The sequence below is a fragment of the Phoenix dactylifera genome, chromosome 11, assembly GCF_051530095.1.
Source record: "Phoenix dactylifera cultivar Ajwa chromosome 11, Ajwa_hap1_PhDact_Kaust_v1.1, whole genome shotgun sequence".
Lineage (NCBI taxonomy): Eukaryota > Viridiplantae > Streptophyta > Magnoliopsida > Arecales > Arecaceae > Phoenix > Phoenix dactylifera.
In genome coordinates, this window is record NC_143200.1 from 24,040,836 (window position 1) to 24,059,936 (window position 19,101).

Sequence of the window (19,101 nt, forward strand, 5' to 3'; positions counted from 1 at the left end):
CTTGTTGGCTAAACACCTGCACCTAACACAACCAACCAGAAGCAAGTAGCATGTAAATTTCTGCAAGTGTAACAAGTTGAGGATACTTAGCTGTAAAAAAACGATTACTTCTTCAAAATGTATCTTAACAAGTAAATCACATTAGACACTAACAAAAAGCAGCCAACTTGAACTCACAATCTATGCAGCACAGTCCATTACCAAAATGACGGTTCCATATATCGAATTCAGAAAATAGCATAAATAACAGATTGCAGTTTAGTGTGCAAATCCAAGAACATAAATGACTGTTCATCCTTGCAATCCTATTGAAAGAATTCATTTCAAGAAGCTCCTTATAATAGCTGAGAAATACATTTTTACAGAGAAAAGCTGTACCTTTTTTTTAATGTTTGGGTCTCTAGTTTGTAATAACCTTTCTACTTCCGGTGTAAGATCCCGTGCCATTTCTGCAGAACATATATTCCCCAGAGCACAAAGTGCAAGACCCACAATATACTGATTTGAATGATTGAGATCTCTGCTTGCGTCAAGGATATGAAGAGTGAAAAAGTATGCCATTCCAATGTCTAAACTATGATACCATTTCAGAATACATATGTTAAAATTTAATGAAATACTAGCTATATGAAGTGTGCTAAATGATACCATATTAATGGATACTGTTTCAAGGAATTTGTAACAAGCATAAGAACTTCCTGCCTTTCATCAAGAAGCAGCATTAGACCAAGATAACCAATTCTCTTTTCAGGAAACCCAGAAGAAGCTATCAATTTGAGACATTCCATTTGACCAAAATGAGTGGGATAACCAAGCATGTGAATAAACATGAGTTTTGCAAGATTACGATGACTATAATCTTGATCATTTTCACTAATAGCAGCACGTATAGAAGCACATTCTTTTCTCACAACAGCACGCTCTTCTGCAGCAGTTTTGCAAGCACGTATAGCTCGAATCATGTCCCTGCAATGTAAGGGTCAGAATGAATAGAACCGAAGACGTTGATAAAACTCAGCTGAGAATCAATATACTTGTCTGGTTATACTAAATAAATCAGGGGTAAATGACTAAGGACGTTAAAGTTTCATCCATAGATTTATCACCAAGGGTAAAGAAATCAAGAAACATCAGAGAGATTCAACTCAAAATAATTTTTAGATATTTACTAAACCTCAGGAATACTGAAAAAAATAAGGCTCACTTTGTTGCACTATGCAGAGCACAGGAAATGGGCGTGAGAGTAAGCATGTAAGCTGTGACTCCCCACCGAAATAAAGACGTTTCTATTCATTATGTAATTTAATAATTACATCCCCATTGTTTGGCTGGTGCAATTCTTCTGTTTTCTTCCCTCTAAGAGAGCAAGAAAGAAGACTAAGAGATGTGATAAACGAAGATGAGAATATTTATAATTTGTGGAGAGTGTAAATGTGGTGAAAAAATGCGCAGTTGCCAAGTTGGTCATTCATGCCAAGGAGTCTACATCATGATAGTCCTAGAAATTGGCACATGTGATGCACATGATTGACCTAACAAGGAGAAGAACTACATGAGTGGTCATGAACTCATGATCGTATCAATCAGAGAGATAGATAACTATAAAGTTATCTAAATTAGGATTGTTTTCCCCATGATGTGAATTTATAAACATACTCCCATTTTTCACACATTCCTCTGCATATGTGTGTGAATTTCTACAGACAAGAAGAAAACAAATGGTTGTGAAGGTTGGCAACCAAAATGAAGGGGGAACTAAGGATGGCTGTACAGACCACCTGTACTAGAAGCCAATAATAAATTTGTAGTAAGAAAAATCGTTATACAGAAAATGTTATCAATGAATAATCGAGTATGAGAGTTCTATTCACCCTTAGTGATTGTACATCTCTAAATAGAGAGTTATGATACTTGAATTTGCCAGAAGGTTTCAAGTGACAGTTTCTTTTAACAAACCTTAAGGCAAAAGGATGACTTGATCATCTTCAATGATCCAATAGTTAAAGCATTCTTTATGTGATCTTGTAAACAATATTCTACAACTAAGCAGTCTAAGCTATTGTTCTTTCAATAATGTATCACAAGTCAAAACAGTCCGGTTTGAACTTAGAATCATATCTTCATCAATTACCCTGCCAACTTGTGCATTTTGGTTCTTAAATATATTTCACATATTAAATTCAAGGAATATCAATTAGAATCTTGGTTACCAGAAACGTGTTACATGAGGTTACACGGAAGTGGGTCCCTTAAAAGAATTAGTAAGAAAATATTTACGTAGAGGGCGCAGGGACAAGTTTCTAAAGAGATTCAAGAAGCGGGTGTGCCACCCTAAAGGAAGAGTCCTGCTACCGAGGTCTACCGTACTGCCTCGTACTGCCCGGTACGGGGCGTACCATATTGTGCCGAGAGAAAACCAGTACAAAACATACTTTTAAGTCGGTACAAGCCTCGTACCGTCCGTACCGAGGCGCACCGGTCCATACCGATGCATATCGAGATGAAAATCGAGAAAAATGGTTAGAGAGCTATTTCAGCACAGAAGTGTACCCTACTATACTGAACTGATAAAATACCGATACGGTACCCGATATCGAAATTGCAGACCTTACCTGTTACCAAGTTCAAAACTAACTCAACTAAGACTATGTGATGATTAGTAACATCTACAGAAGCTTGACTTATTTATTTGAAAAACAAATCTGATTTTTAAAATGGGCTTAACAAAGGAGAGAAAAAAGAGAGAAAAAGTTCTGGCAGAGTCCACGATGAAAACAATGACTATATTCACATGGAACCACTTAAAATCTTAAAATTTAAAATCACGGCGAAAAATGGCCTTCAACTTAAAAGCTTTAGTTCAATATTTAAATCTTCAAAGTACAGCAAAAAATAGCCTTTATCTCTTAGTTTTATGAAAGGCACCACAACCAACCAAGGTGATTCATATCCTTTCTTTATTAAGATCATTATCTGTTAGTTTCACAACAGAGAAACCTAACTGCAATCGACTGATGCTAGGATAATCCTTTAATAAACAAAAGGCAAGGACAATATAATTTTCCTAAGTAGATAGGCTTGCAGGTTTTCACTTCAGCCCAAAGCAACCTACTTAACTCTTCTAAGACTTCGTATACAAACAGCCCTAAAAGTAAATTGAAAAAGAAAAGAAGAAAAAAAGAAAGAACCATGCGTAGCCCCTCCTAAAATCCTAGTTTCATCAACAAAAAAGTTGAGATAACCTAACATGCAAACATTTAACATCAAATGTTCTTTATCTAACTATCATACTTTTATTTAGAAATTAGCTGATGTCCTTTAAATGATGTACAAATGGTTGACCGTTGAGATCTTCAGAAAATATGTGGTAGCAAACCGAATATTTAAAAGTTCTAACAAAAAAAAAGACAAAATCTTTAGAATAGTACATGATAGTAATCACTTTTCCTTAATATTTCATAGTCGCCTCCTAATATATTTCGTAAAATCAGTCCTTAGATACTGGTTAAGGGCAATCCATGGATTAATACCTAGTTCTTTATTCAAAGAACAAATTTAACCAAAGATTAAAAAGCCACTTTACAAGATTACCAGTCACAAAAAAGAAACATGGTACTGATGTGGCAGCAAGAACCAGATCAAACAGTCCGAGTTCCATACACTGACAAATTTTCTTGATATTTTATGGACCCTTTCTAATACATATGCTAAAAGCAGTCCTTAAATAGTATGTAACTGCAATTCTTGGACGTATATATCATTCTTGATTTAGAGAACAAAACCAATCTAAACCTGAAATACTACTTCACAAGATCATAAATTACAAAAAAGAAAGGTTGTAACAATGTGGCAGCAAAAAGTAGATCAAACTATCACTATTCAATGCAGCAACGACTTTCCTTGATATTTTGTGGTCCTCTCCCGATATATACATTAGAATCAGTCCTTAAACTGTAGGCAAAAGCATTTCTTGGATTAATACCTTGTTCTTGATTTGAAGACCAAATCTAAGCTAATGACAGAAAGCTGCTTTAAAAGGTCACCAGCTTCAAAGAAGAAAGATTGTACGAATATGGCAGCAAGAACCAGATCACATGGTCACAATTGCAGATAGTAACTTGTCTTGGTATTTTATGGTTCCCTCCTAATATACTAAAATCAGTCCTTGAATTATAGTCAAAAGCAATTCTTGGTTTAATACCTTGTGCTTACTTCAAAGGACCGGACTAACCTAACGTTAAAAAGTTACTTCGCAAGATCACCAATCTTACCAATGTGGCAGCAAGAACCAGGTCAAACAGTCACGATTCCATACACGTTTCTTGATATTTTGCAGTCTGGTCCTAAAATATGAACTAAACAGATCCTCGGTCATAGTTAAGAGCAGTTCTTGGACCGCTACCTCATTCTTGACTCAAAGAACAAATCTAACCTAACGTCAAAAACCAACTTCACAAAGTCGCCAATAGCGAAGCACAAAGATTGTACTAATGTGGCAGCAAGATCCAGATCACCTGGTCAGAATTTTATACCCAAACAAATTTATTGATTCTCCGTATAAACAGATAGAATTCAGCTGCCTGGAACGAAAGACAGGTGATCCGACTGGAAGCGATTGCTTTCAAACGAAGCAGAATCAAGAAATCAAGAAACCAAGAAATCAAGAAATCAAGAAATCAAGAAAGAAACCAAGAAATCAAGAAAAAGAGCACGAATAGAATAACTTCTAAAGGTTCGATCGAAGCGGAGCGGAGGATCGGAGGTTACCTGAGCCGAGTCCCGGAAGAGAAGGGATTCATGGCGAGGTCCGTCTTGAAGTCTCCTGCGAGTCCCCTCGGTTCTCGATCGAAAGGGCGGCAGAAGACCTAAGTCTCGAGAGGGGGCGCGAGGCGAGGGATCGAAAGCCGAGCGGAGTCGAGGGATCTGAGACCGGGGAGAGAGTGAAGGAAGGGGGGGATGCAACGATTATTGGATCTGAGCGAGAGTGCGGTGCTGGAACTTGTGGGTCCTCCGAACGGAATGCCACGAATGGAGGAGAGATACTTTGATACGCCGGTTCTTGAAGCAGCTAAACGCACCCATTCGCCGACACGAGGGCAAAATCCGCGGGTAGATCCCTGGGAATAGAGATAGGGGCCAATGTAAGTGTTATAAGTAAGTAGGCCAATTGGAAAAGTTGGCACGGCCGGATGCAGCCGTGCACGCGCCCTTGGAGAGACCTATCTTGCAGATGATCGCATAGAGTTTTATATGCGATCTCAGATCTGTCGTTCATCTCAGACCGTCGAAACTTGGACCAGGCCCAAGCCTTTACTTGGAGGCTTGTGTTGGTATTGGGCGTGGGTCTTATAGTATCTTATCAGTTAAATTTTAACTAATTATATATTTAATTAGTTTATAAATTATATACGAATTGTGATAATATATTTGAAGTTAAATTTGATCTTCTCGTTGACATTTGAATATTATTTTTTATTTATATACAGATATTTAAATAATTGATGGATAGGTATAAGTTTGTATAAAATAAATGGGATGAGTAAATAGATTGAGTATGAGTTGAAAGGTTTTTTTTTTTTGCTTTGACTTGAACTTGGGTTTGGTCCGACCTGAATTTAACTTGACTCGCCCATTGCTTTCGGTATCTGAAATGGGTGCCAAATCAGATTTTATCTCCCACAGGGTAGATGGTTTATTTAGAACTTTAATGCCCCAAAAATCTTGTGGTTGACCCTGTGATATTGAAGGGGTATGGATCTTGCGGAGATAGATCAAGACAATTTGAAAAGCAGCTTCTGCTGTAAATAAAACAGAAGATCTATTTGAAATGAAAGAAAGTCTATCTAGTTCACATAGTTGTCTCTTTTTCTGTTATGCTAAATTCTTGATACAGAGCTTCTTCTCATAATGGTACCAATTTAGGCTTGACCACCATAATTGCTGGAGGCTACTCAAGATAAAACAGGGCATACTGATGGTCCTGCTCAGAATGCATCTTTTTCGAATGATCTTGAGTTGGTGGATGCTCCCAAAGTATGTGCCTAGCTGATTCTGATCAAGGAAATAGGGTGGTTCGATAAATGGATTTAAAACCAGAGGATTGTGTACATGAATCCCAAACAGATGAGCATTCTTCTTAAACTTTGGCTCCAGTCTGTCTAATGTTCCTTAGTGAAGCTTTGGCTGTTACCAACAGAACCTATGCTGATTAAGTATGAAGTCTGAGATTTATTGTTTCTTATGCTTCTTTTACCATCATTGATTTCAACAAATGAAAATGTACCATGCTAATATTTCTGTGATACTATGGTGAGATGTCATGATAATGCTACTTAATTACAGGATGCACATGACTACATGCTTCTCTAATGATGACTATCCTTCGGAATCCTTAATTCTTAACTGAAGCAGTTAATGCCCATAATCCTTAATTTTTAGGGCTGGGAGTGACCTCTGTATGTGTGATTGCTTGTGTGCACTCTTAGGCTCAGATCTTGGGTTTATAACTCGGCCATTCTTCACCTGCAATGTGTCACTCTTTATATTTAAATAATTACAGCCAATGCATTAAAAATTGCAGCCTGAAATCTCGAGACAGGAAGTCTCCAGCAGACATTGTATCAACAGGACATAGGAGCATTACTGAACCAGTTAGAGATCAAAAGGCTCAGTTCTTAACTGGGCAGTACAGTACTGAACGGCAATGCGTCTCTGGCAGCCACTGTATCAAAAACCTATGTGGCATCTCTTTTATTAGTCAATATATTACTAATGAAGTAATGATACTAGTAAGCAAGGGTCATACACACTAACTGTAAAGAAAACCTTATGCTTGTGTCATCCGATGTTCACAATGCACATTTAAAGTTTTCAACACCAGAGGGCATCTCCACCGGCCCCAAAACCCCCGAACAAAGACTATCAAATACAGAATGCAACAACCCTGCACACAACAATCATGTATATCAAAATTTAATAACGGAGATTGCATAGATATTGACAATTGTCAACAATTTGTGCAAATCATAGAGACAGAACCCAAAGTACAACTAATATGATTAGAAAGAGAGGAGTCTTGAACAACGAATATAGACAAGATATATTAAGGACTTTAGTTCCCTTAACAACCACAGCATAAAGTTCTTCCTAACTTCCATTTGACCATTCATTACACAAATCTTAGTCCTATGCACTTTTATAGAAATGAAATATGGTAGGCAAGACCAATGATCCCACAGGTAGAGAAAATTTACCATGTAAAGAAGAGAAGGGGAAAAGAGTCTCTAAAACATCTAATAGTAATTGCTGTAACCCATGTAATTATTCCGGCAGTGCATGCCAGACTGATCATAGATAGAATCCCCATAATTCAGAGACTTAATCTCCACCGTCCTGCGCTTGCTATCTGACTCCTGGACAGCTCCAAACACAATTTCATTGGTTGTTTCACAGCTCTGCTCATAGTAAGTTTGTGGGCCCAAAGAGTATTGCCTGTGCTGTTGGAGGTGCTGCTGGTGCTGCATCTGCTGCTGTTTTTGGAGCTCCCCATCCCAGCCGCTAAAATAAGCTCTTCCCTGCCGGATGTGGTGGAGCTTTTCTGGTTCTTTTGACATGAAGGCATAGGTCTTACGTGGGGTGGGTGTCCTTGTCTCCACTGGTGGAGGCGGCTCATCTTCACCTCGGATCACAAAGCTCTCCTGCACCGGCCAACTGTTTGGCCTCCACTGCTGCTGCTGCTGCTCTTGATATCGGTTCGCTGGTTTTTTTCTTCTGAAAATCGAGAACATTGCACCAAAGATCAATGTTATAGATGACCTGGCTCCAGAGAAGAGCTTTCCAACTGAGGTGAAGAGGCCTTCTTCCGCATCTTCTTGCTTCTCTGATTCGTCCTCAGGTGGGATCAGTGGTGACCTGACTGATGGTTTAAATGGCTTCTGGTATGGAGGCATCATTGCTTTCTTCATAGGCATTTGAGGTTCCTGGAAGATAAATCATACTTTCAGCAAGACAAAAACTATTGCAGGAACAGCAAAAAGACTTGGTAATAGATAAATTGAGACCAAAATGAGGTGTTTTAGCCTAGTATTATTGATCCAGAATGAGTGATCCGCCACCTCACTAGAAATTGAGATGGACATTTAGAAAATAACCACAAGATTGTTGAAAGTTCCAGGACTAGCTTGCCCAAAAGAACATTAAATGAATCACCTTCTTTGGTTTAAGCATATAAGATGGCTCCCAAGCTGTCTTTGATTATATTCTATCAGTTACGCAAAGGTCAATCATACAACCACTCTTCAACATACAAGTATAGCTCTGAACAATGTTTTACATTTCATTTTCCATGATAAGTTTCCCATGGAAATATGTATAATAGATATTTTCAGCAAAACAGCCCACAGGAATATTGCAAATAAATATGAACAAGGGGAGTAACAAGAAGGAAGCAACAAGAAAAAGAACAAAATTGAGAATTTGAACAGTTTTATGTTGAGAATTCTTTTTTACTGCAAACATTTGTTTAGCTCAGTATTTGAAAACCATCATGAAAAAACAGCAGTAGAGTCGATAATTAATGTTATGTGGTCCAATAGGTAGGTCTTTGCTTTAGTCAAGATTGGGCTGTTTTCAAGATGAAGCAAACTGGCTGCAAGGAAGGTACTGGCTTTGGCTTTAAATAACTATGTAGTTTTTCCTATTAGAAAGACTAACTACACAGATTTACTCTAAGTTTTGTATCAAATAGTCTTTCCCAGTACAGGGTGAATCATTATCATGTACTCACATGTTTGGAAGAGACAATAGCTCCTACTTGACGTTGAAGCAAGGCAAGCATGTAACCAAAGAAACCAGCAGCGAGAAGGACAGCAATTCCTGCAATGGAAATTCAGATCTAGTATTCAAGATCCAGTTTAGTAAACAAAATAATAAGTAAATAAATAGAAGGCTCAGAAGTCTGCATGCTAGAGCTCGATGTATCAAGGTCTCATGGATGTGGCAGCTATTATATTTACTGAACTTTCTATACTCTGAAGAAAGTAGAACAAAAATAAAAAAAAAACCGATAATATGATCATATCATGTACCTAGAGGAAAGCCAGTTTCATATTGGTAGGCACAGTCATCAAAATTGAGCTGTATCTCCCGAATTGCCTGGTTTCCCCTGTCTATGACCAGAAGAGAGCAGCTACTACCAACATAGACCACTTCAAAATCAGTAGAAAATTTTGCATCTTCACTTGGCCCATCAATATGCCCTCCTCTATTCCACTTGCCCCCGGCAATGGTTGTAACACCTAACGATAACGAAAATACAACCCATAGTTAGAATGTGATTTTTTTGATTGCTAGAAACCAAGTGATGTTCAATTTAGGAAATAGTTTCAATGAAGTGAATGGAAGCACGTAGTACCATTTACCAAACAAAATTATTATAACATAGAAAAATAAAAAAAAGGACTAGATGAATAATACATGCACCTTAATGAGTACTTGAATATCAAGAAAATGGACACGCCTATTAAAGAAAAACTTGAAATACCAGGTCGCCTTGATTTAAAAGCATGCTGTATTTCAATGCATTATGTGCATGTAATGTGATTCAGGTACCCATATCAAACAGACATAGACATGCGAGCGAGCATGCATGTATACATAAAAACAAAGCAATGGTACATTCAAAAGGAGTTGATCGTATGAAATGTCAGTCATGGCAAAGTACAAGCACTAAACTTCATCCTAGCTGTGAAACTTCTTATGGTTTTTATAAGACCGAGGGAAAACAACAAAAATCTTGCAAATGAATTTTCTTGATAGAGATCTTGCAAATGTCATCACAACAATATCCAAATGACCTTAGTACGGTACGACAGACCATGGGAACCAGTCAATACATTTTCAACAACCACACTGTAATTGCAAATCTTAAGTGTTTATGATAAACATAAATATATGCAAACTTTATCCCATTGTTTTAGTTCAGCTTCATGGAACCTACTTCAATTACTTCCTATCTGAGGCCAAATCTGCAAAAATGTAAATTTCTCCATTCATACATGTATATATGTACAGACTGTAATTTCAAACTAAATCCACCATACCCTTTCACTAGGTCATCTTAGAAGATTGCTCTTAAAACTTTGTACTTCCCCCGTTTAGCACATATCCATGTGAATATTGTCACCACTATCACAATTTGGTCAGCTAATTTGCCCTCTTTATTATCAAGAATTTTGATGGAAAGTCAGAGCCACTTCTCTGTCTCTTATAACTTCCTGTACATCTTAATTTTACTTGATGCTGCTAAATGCTGCATGGGTGATTTCCCCTTATGGCCACCATGCTTTGTTCTATTGGTGACTTGCTAAAGTGTGTCTCTGTCCATTAATACCATGGTGGAATCCGTTGAGCTTAAACTAATGTATCAAACTAGAATCTTAGTTATCCTAGGAGAATATATCGAGGCAAAGCATCTACTTGTTCGCCTCATATAGTGAGCCAATCTTATTCTTTAATATGAGTTAGTAGCATTTGCAATTCAGGAAGTCCACAATAAGCAATACGAAAAAAAAACACAGAAAAATGAGATAAGACCGGCCTTACGTTTGCCCAATCATACATGTTACGTAATTCATTATCTATGCTACATGCTTATTTTTCAAATTAGTCTCCCAACCCTTTTTTAGAATTTTATAAGACAGTTGATCACAAAAGAGCCTGATTTAGAAAGGATTATGGTTCTTATGCACAAGTTTATGATTCCCTCAGTGCTTCAAATCAGGTAATCTTATTTGGAATCTTTTGGTCCTTTCATGATAAGTTGAGTGAAAACAAGCTCTCCTTAATGAATTATCTGCATAATCCTCTATCGTTATAGCAAAGGATGCCTCTCAGGAGGAGCCTTTTCAATTCTATCCATAACATACGAAGAGAAAATTGGTTCGGTGTAGTTTGATTCTATAATGCTATGTCTCAACATCAAGAATCAAGATATCGTATAACTATGGCATGCCAGCCTAGCATTGCCATGGTATGTACTATGTACCACATCATACCTTGCCATTTCTCGGCATACTTGACATGCACTGGCATGGCTGCATGCCATTATCACACAGCCGATCCCATGCTAACGTGTGTGCTGGTAAGGCACTACAGTGTACATACCATGCCCTATTCCATATGCTGGGCAAGCATTTTTATTAACCCCAACTCTCTCATTTGAGAAGAATGTTAAGAATACCTAATGTGATTACGACAGATCACTAGACAGGTCACAGAGTTGCTAACAAGATAAATCAATAGAATTTCTCAAAAGGGGTTCCCTGTTGGTGATATGCATGTGCACGCATACCCAAACTCCCTTATATTAGCACAGCTGTTAGTGCTAGCATGCAGCAAGGTGTACTTGTGCAACTATCTTACCCTAATAAATGGGGAATATCCCATAGATACAGAAACATAGGCTGCATTTTGTTGGAGAATAGGAAAAACAGGAATAGTAAAAGTCATGCCTATGAGAATAGTTATGACATGAATTGTGCCATTTTTTTTTTGGCTCCACTTTTGAATAGCCAAAGGCACCTTTCTAGAACAACTTTTGAATGATGATTTTGCATCCATAAAAAGTAAAAAGTAGGCATAAAAGGTGCCTTTGTGCCAATGAATAGCTTATGATAGCTCTCTCTTGGAAAAGTTATGAGTCATAAGCAAGTTTGACCGGCATAATGATTCCTTGGTTATGCCTCCTTCCCAAATACTGCTTGGCAAGCATAAGGCTTATTCCAAGCCTCATGCCCACTCTATGCCTGAACCAAAACCTATAATGGTAAAGCTATGGATAAAGCTGTTAGCTAATCAACACTTTTAGCTTGAGATTGTTTTTTTTTAGAAGATAGAAGCAGCAAATGAATGCATACTTACAGATATTCATAACTCATAATACAAGCTGGATTTTAGGAACAAAAAAGAAAATGGAAGCTGTAAAAACTAAAAACAATTGTAATGGTACATGCAAGGTTCGCCATGTTGGACTGAACTGGACAGTACGGAACGTACCGTACTATATTGGTTTGATACTGGTATATGGTATGGAGCATGTACCGACACTCGGTACGCCGAACCAGCTTCATACCGTACCATCCGGATATAGTGATAGTGTGGCACTAGTACAGAGTCCGGTACTAAAATGGCGTACCTTGGATACATAATTTAACTTTCAAGTGCTTCAACCCACCTGCATCACTAATTTTCCTGATTGCCATGTTCATGGTGTCTGCAACATATATATTCCCTCTATAATCCACTGTAAATCCCATTGGATGGTTCATCTTTGCTTCTCGTGGCTTCCCATCAACATGACCAGCATACCCTTCCGGTGAACCAGCAACAAGTTTTGGCCTGCTGTCTGCGGTTCCCCAAATTATTAAACAGGAAATTAGTAGGGTCACAACAGAAACTTGTAAACGAGAAATCATAAAAAAAAAAAAAAATCAAGAAGTTAGAAACTTGAGAAAGAATTGGAGTCAAACAAGAATGTGAAACTCAGAGGGACTTCTTTCCAGCATAAAACTATACATTAAGAAGCACCATATTTGAAGAAAAGTTTTAAGATAAAAACATTTATTTGAAGATGTTTAATTTGACCGAGGTTCCAACCCATAGCTCAGTAGGTAGACAATGTTCATTGCAACACTATGTATCATTACATGTCATCCAATTTGAGCTTTGAAATAGTCAAAAAAAAATAAACAACAGAGGGCCTATCAGAAAAGGAAAATCCACATTATTAGCTACAGAAGATGAAAAACCATAAAATGCATCCAGAAGTGCGTGAGAAAAAAAAATTCAATGAAAAAGGAAACATAAACAACAGATAACATACTTACAATCTTGACCATTCAGCAGATGAAAAGATAGACCATTTAAAAAATGAACAATGGGAAAAAAAAAAGCAACTATCTCTGAAATTTTTGAATTTCTAATAACAAACTTAAGTAGAATACAATGAGAAAGTGAGATTGAAGCATTTTATTAGGTCATTTCGGGCGTTAAATTGGAATTAAGATCCATAGAGGGGGGAAAAAAAGCATACGGCAAAGGGGGAAAAATAACAAAAAAGGACTGGAAAATCTCAGCCAAATCCAATGGGGTTTTCTCAGAAACATATTACATGCCACTAGAAGACAGAATGACGCCATGTTGACTCCAAACGTCACCAACAAATCAACATCACTACATTAAGCTAAAAAGACTGCGTTCAGGACCAAAATTCCCCAATATAACAAACACTCCAACCGAAATCACACAGATCAGGACAGCATTCAAGACGATTTGAGACCCACTCACATCTTGACAGCGGCAATGAAATCCTGTAGATATTACTGTTCACAGAATCGAGAACAAGAAGCTCCCCAGTCTGGGTCACCTCCACAGAGTAGGGCTCGATCCCAAGCTTGCTCCCGTCGAACACCGTCTCGACGGTGTAGCCACTCTCGAACTTCATCGTCGGGCGGACAGCAACAGCTGAATGATCCGACCAAATCAACCCCAACCCTCACACTGCATCAAAGAAAGCGAAAAACGAAAAAAGAACTCCTAGAAATCAAAGAAGCATACCAGTTCTGGTGGTGGACTTAAGCGACCACAGCCGCTTCAATAGAGCAGACGCCGCATTGGAGATAACCCCACTCACCATCTCTACAAAAGAAGCAAACGAGGATTTGAGAGAAGAAAAAAAAATGTGGCCGAAAACAGAGCAAGAACAAGGATGGCGGGTGAAACAGGGATCCTCACTTGCTGGAGAAGCAGCCGAAACAGGGGAAGACCCATCGAGAAAAACCACCAGGAGAAAGAGCACGGCAATTCCTCTCTTCTTCTCTTCCATTCCCTCCTCCTGCTCTCCAGAGGACTAATGACTACAAAAAAGGGGAATCAAAGAGGAGTAGAGAGAGCTCAGAGGGTGCAAGCCATCTGAGCGAAGTCCTTTGAGAGGGCCCTTATGATGATGGGAAGCAAGAAGAGGAAGAGCAAGCTCATCAAATCTGTCACCTTTGTCCTTAGTTTCTTTTTTTCTTCTTATTCTTGTGGCACTTCTTAGTGGACCCGCCCAAGGGGAAAGGCAAAGTGAAAGAGACAAGAGAGAGAGTAGAGCCGAGCTTGGCTCACGCAGTTCTTGCTTCCCCTCCTCTCTCTCTCTCTCTCTCTCTCTCTCTCTCTCGATGTAATATTTTAGGGATAGAGAGAGAGCGCATCAAGAGAGCTTGAGGAGGGGGTTATATAGTTTAATCAAATGATTTAGTTTAGAAGACTGTTGCAAAATTAGCAGCCTAAAGCAGCTTAGTGCAGAGGAATGGGTGCAATTTCTTCTATACTTTAATTAATTTATCTTTTTCTTCGATATTATCTACCATTTGGCTACTTGTTGTCACAAGTTTCAAGGTGGGGGCTCTGTTGCTTTTGTGCTTCTCTCTCTTGGTTTCTTTCGGTATCCGCCATTCTTTCTTCGTTCTTTCCTGTGGGTCGCTGTAGATATATTCCTGAAGGCCTTCTTTTTCTCTTTCTCCACAAGCTGCAATGCATGTGGTTTTTGTTTTGGTGTCGGCAATGGAGGGAGGGATGGCCATGCGTCCAGCTTCTTTGCTTCTGTCCTTCCACTAGGACCAGATGCTCGGAGCTAAGTGTCTTTAGTGTGTTAATCCGCTCGACCTCTAGGCTAACTGGCACTTTGATTAAATTTAATGTTTTAATGCTCAAGTTAGCCGTTAGTGATTTATATATATATATATATATAGGCTTTTATAAATTATGGTATCGTACCACGTTCCGGCTTTGTCTGTGTTATATAGAACTATTGTTAAACAAACTTCATTATGATTATTGTAAAATTTAAGTTACCACAGATAAAAATTTGGTTGGAGGTGTGGGGTTAAGACTGGTCACCATGATAAACGAATAGCTCGGTGGGAGGAGGTGTAGGGATAACTGGCCTACGGCCCACCAGTGGCCCACAGCGGAGTGTTCTCCATCAGGTGAGATGGAGGGCCGGGAAGGAGCCTCGGTTGAAGTGCCGGCAGTGAGTGGCCCGAGTGGAGATGAAATATCTCCCGCCTGCTGGGCTTAGTCCGGATCCCCAATGGCCGCGCGCGATTGGGGCGCTCTCCCCTTGGGCTGCATCAGCCCGGGGCCCAACGAGCAGTGCCGCGTTGATGCAGCTCGCGAGCCCGGGTGGCAACCAGGTTGGATACCAATTAAATCGGATGTGCGTAAGGTCCAAAATTTATCAGCCCAATTCGATCTATTTATTAAACTAATCAAAATTTTATATCCGAGCCCGACCTGCTTATTAAGCAGGTAACCTCAATCCGATCCACGTAACCCATCTATTAAATATGTCAAAATAGATTAAACGGGTTAGAGGGATTTTTAATGGGTTAAATGGATTTAAACAGATTAAGTGGGTCGGGTTAAACAGATCGGAAACATGTTAAGCATATTTCAAATAGGTTAAATAGATTTTAAACAGTTAAATAAGTCAACCCGACCCAGTTATTAAATAAGTTAAATGGAATAAAGGTTTAAACCTAAATCCTACCTATTTAATAAACAAGTTTAAATAGGTTGACCGTTTTATGACCTAGATCTGTTTATAACAAACCCAAACATGCTTGTAGGAGACAGTAGCAAAAAAGAAGGAAGTCTGCTTCATATGATTTTCTCTTATGCACACAGCACACACAAGAGGATTTTTATTCGTTTAGGTCTCCATAGTTAATAATGGTATGTTATATAAATCATTTCTGAACATTATGATGATTTAGTGGCTGCTATTTGTCTATACATTTTTCAATCATGATAATTCAGAAATAAAATGATATTTATCAAAAAATAGAAAGATGATATGTCTTGTGCCAATCACCTGTTATTGAACAAAAGTTAATTTCTCTAATGATTCATATTTTAAAAGCATAAATTTATTCAAGCAAACATTGCATACATTAAATAATGGTTGTTATTTTCATTATAATGAACCCCCTTGAATTTGTTATAATAGCTGTTAGTTAAACCTTGCTTTGAATTGTTATAGTAGTTCTTATTTTAAAACTTGGTTTTTCTCATTAAAGACATAATCAATTTATATACAACTTTAGTTGCTGGTAGGGAAACCTAATACATTTAGATTACGGGTATTTTGTGGAAGAAAAAAAATCTTTATTTTGCAGAAAAAGGTATGATTTATGCACACAAAAAACAATATTTTAAATTTTATAGAAATGTTATGGTTCATCCTCAAATCCATGCAAATTTACATGCCCATGCACATATCCTACCATATCTACAATGGAAAAGCCGTGGAGTCCTGCATGCTTGTGGGACTCCGCGCGCGTCCCAAAGGCAATTTAACATGAGATGGCCTCTAAAACCTAGAGATATTTTTGGAGAAAAAAATGAAATGTTTTCATAAAAAATGAAAATCAAGTGAAATTTTCGTTCAGAATTTTCTTAGCTTACTTGAAATGATGTTTTTTTCGGTTGTTGGTTCATTGCGAAAGAAGTTTTATATTTATTCTAGTTTTAGAATTTATTTTCAAAATTTAGAAAAGAGCCTAAGAGTATGTGACTCAACTGGGAGCCATTCTAACCCAGCGTTTCCATGGCTGCCTATGGAATTAGCTTTGGGGTCATTTGGTGGTGTAAATGGGCTGAGCAGGACCTACTTCGGTAGTGGCTTGGGCTCCTCCTAAGCGGAAGCTATCTGAGTTCAGATCCAATTATGGACAACTAGGCAGGCCTTTAGATTGATTAAAACGTGGTCTTTAGGTTGATTAAAATGGGGCATACATTAGCAAGGTTAGATGTTGGGACCCAATAGAGTAAAGTTTTTTTGGATCTTGGTAATACTTGTATATCTGATTAATGTATCAATGCGGTCCAGCATGTGCTGGGTCGTGTTGGGCACTGCTAGTTCTCGTAAGCTTTATTCATCGAGTGCTCGTCTCGATGCACTGCCATAGAAGCAAGCAGCTATGATTGGTAGCCTGTGGTGCAGCCGTGTAGAATATAATTTCTTCTTGCAGAGCAGTAGTGACATATTGCTTTTGTATGTAACTGTAATTCGTGATATACTTCTAGTACGAATCTTCTTTTCTATCTTTATGTATCATATTGCTTCAAAGTATAATCTAGTGCGCTTTTTTTTTTCCTCCTTTTTTTTTGCATGGAACCTAAGTTAGCTTGAGTGGCACAAACAGATATTTTTTCCCATTTTTTTACACAAAAATTCAGAAAAAATGTTGGCTAGGCGAAGGGAGGCAATGCATAGTTCACTATAGATTGGCTATACTTGGCTTGGATTATTGCTGAGTTGTACTGCAAATGCATCATAGTGAGTTCACTTGAATTAATTTAATGTTATAGTATGTCTAATTGGACCTCGCTAACCTGTGTGCTGGGAATTGGTGGACCCTTGCCAAAAAGTTGCTAATTTATATGCCTATAGTCTTTCAAATAAAGGAGGAAGCAAAGGGATGGAAGCTGGACCAGCACAAATTTTTGTTTTTCTTTTTAAAAAAAATGTTTTGGGTTTCTTTTTCATTAATTGTGTCGGGTTCATGTGGTACTCCTGTACACAAGCAGCTATATTGGATGGATTAACTCTCCAATATGGACGGAAAGATCCTCATCTTCGGTGCTGGAGAAGAAAACCATTCGGATATTTGCAAAAGAGAAGGTGCAATCTTGGGATCATCTGGATTATTTTAATCCCAAGTATGATGTAAACAAAGCTAGGGGTCGTAATCCATGATCTTATCCATCAATTCAACAAATAACCAAATCAAAAGAAGCGAGTCTAAATTTGAAATATTCGGATTTGTATGGTAAACAAGCTGACACGATTAATTTATTCATTTAGTGACTGTTTGAATGCTAGGAGATCTTATCCGGCGAGGATCCTATGTGATGGCTCGAGGAATCTGAGGAGGAGGAGGATCCTATGTAATCCCAGCTTTTTTCAAGAATAGTAGATTTTATTTTTCATGTGATTTATCTTTATCTCTACAAATAGTGATTGACCACCATGTTTTCAACGTGGAGACACTTTGGAACAAGGATCTTATCCCGCCTACATGATTTTTTGGCATCCAAACAGGTCCCTAATGAGCTGAATTCAAGTTTAGAGTTCTGATCCAATTAGCCTAATTCATTTGATAATTGAATTGGATTGATATGATTATACCTGTTTTTTTTTTAATACACATTCAAGCATTAATCCATTAGAAATCTATTTTACATAGTCTAATTTAACAAGCCATCACAAGCCCAACCCAACTTCATCTGTTTGCTAAATGAGTTATACGTGTCAGATCATATTACCTGTTTAACACACACGTTGTATTTAATTTTAACCCAATACACATGTTGTATTTAATTTTAACCCATTCAATAGACGAGTTGGGTTCTGGTTGAGAGTTTTTTTTCCGATAGCTACAACTCAACCTAACCCAAACCCAACTTGACCTGGATCATTCTTGACTGGAGCCATGATAAGCCCCTACCCTACATGATGGTAATTAGACCAGAATCTAAAACCCAGGTCCACTAAGAGTTCAGATTCTGGGGATTCAGATTATGTTCTGGCTTCCAAGTGCACAGGGGCATGCACGGTTGGACAATAAAAGATGAGATTGATAGGAAAAGAGTTTCCAGTTCAACGTTCTTAGGACTAATCCTTTTTAACCAAATGGTGATGCTCCTTGGACCGAATACAACATTCCGTGTAAATTTCCGGTTGCACAGCAAGCAACTCGCTTCCACTACGATCGCTGTGATGCTTTAGTTTTGTCTTTTTTAACTGGGACGTGTTGTTTTATTATTTGGTTGGTACTCTTTTTTAATTATTCTTGAAGGTTATTTTCCTCTCTGCTTCCTCCACGAGCTATGGACTGCAAACCTATTAAGGACCTGCGATCTCTCTGTTTCTAGGAAAGATAAATCATCCCTCTAGCGGATTCTATAATTACTCTCCTCTAGATGTTATGTTTTCTTTACAAAAAGTGGAGAAGAAGCCAGCAGCTGGTTTCATTTTTTTTCATTTTTCATGTAATA

At 38.1% G+C, this 19,101-nt stretch overlaps 2 protein-coding genes across 2 annotated transcripts in view; both read right to left on the bottom strand.

The window, feature by feature from the left end:
• LOC103710049 (AP-1 complex subunit gamma-2) overlaps nt 1–5,131 on the bottom strand; it is a 39,064-nt gene extending 33,933 nt beyond the window's left edge. The window contains exons 1-3 of the mRNA XM_039128111.3: nt 4,768–5,131; nt 664–966; nt 379–520 (exon numbers count right to left, since the gene is read on the bottom strand). Coding sequence (XP_038984039.1) covers nt 379–520; nt 664–966; nt 4,768–4,799 — 477 coding nt within the window. The 5' untranslated portion in view covers nt 4,800–5,131. The remainder of the gene's footprint in view (nt 1–378; nt 521–663; nt 967–4,767) is intronic.
• A 1,944-nt stretch (nt 5,132–7,075) lies between these two features.
• On the bottom strand, nt 7,076–14,390 carry LOC103710050 (uncharacterized). The gene is made up of 8 exons (XM_088707345.2): nt 14,047–14,390; nt 13,792–13,913; nt 13,615–13,695; nt 13,345–13,521; nt 12,233–12,403; nt 9,087–9,296; nt 8,786–8,874; nt 7,076–7,979 (listed from the first exon to the last, which is right to left on the bottom strand). Exons 2-8 carry the CDS (start codon nt 13,880–13,882, stop codon nt 7,293–7,295), a joined length of 1,506 nt encoding a protein of 501 aa, XP_088563471.2. The 5' UTR covers nt 13,883–13,913; nt 14,047–14,390; the 3' UTR covers nt 7,076–7,292.
• Between the last annotated feature and the right edge of the window lie 4,711 nt (nt 14,391–19,101).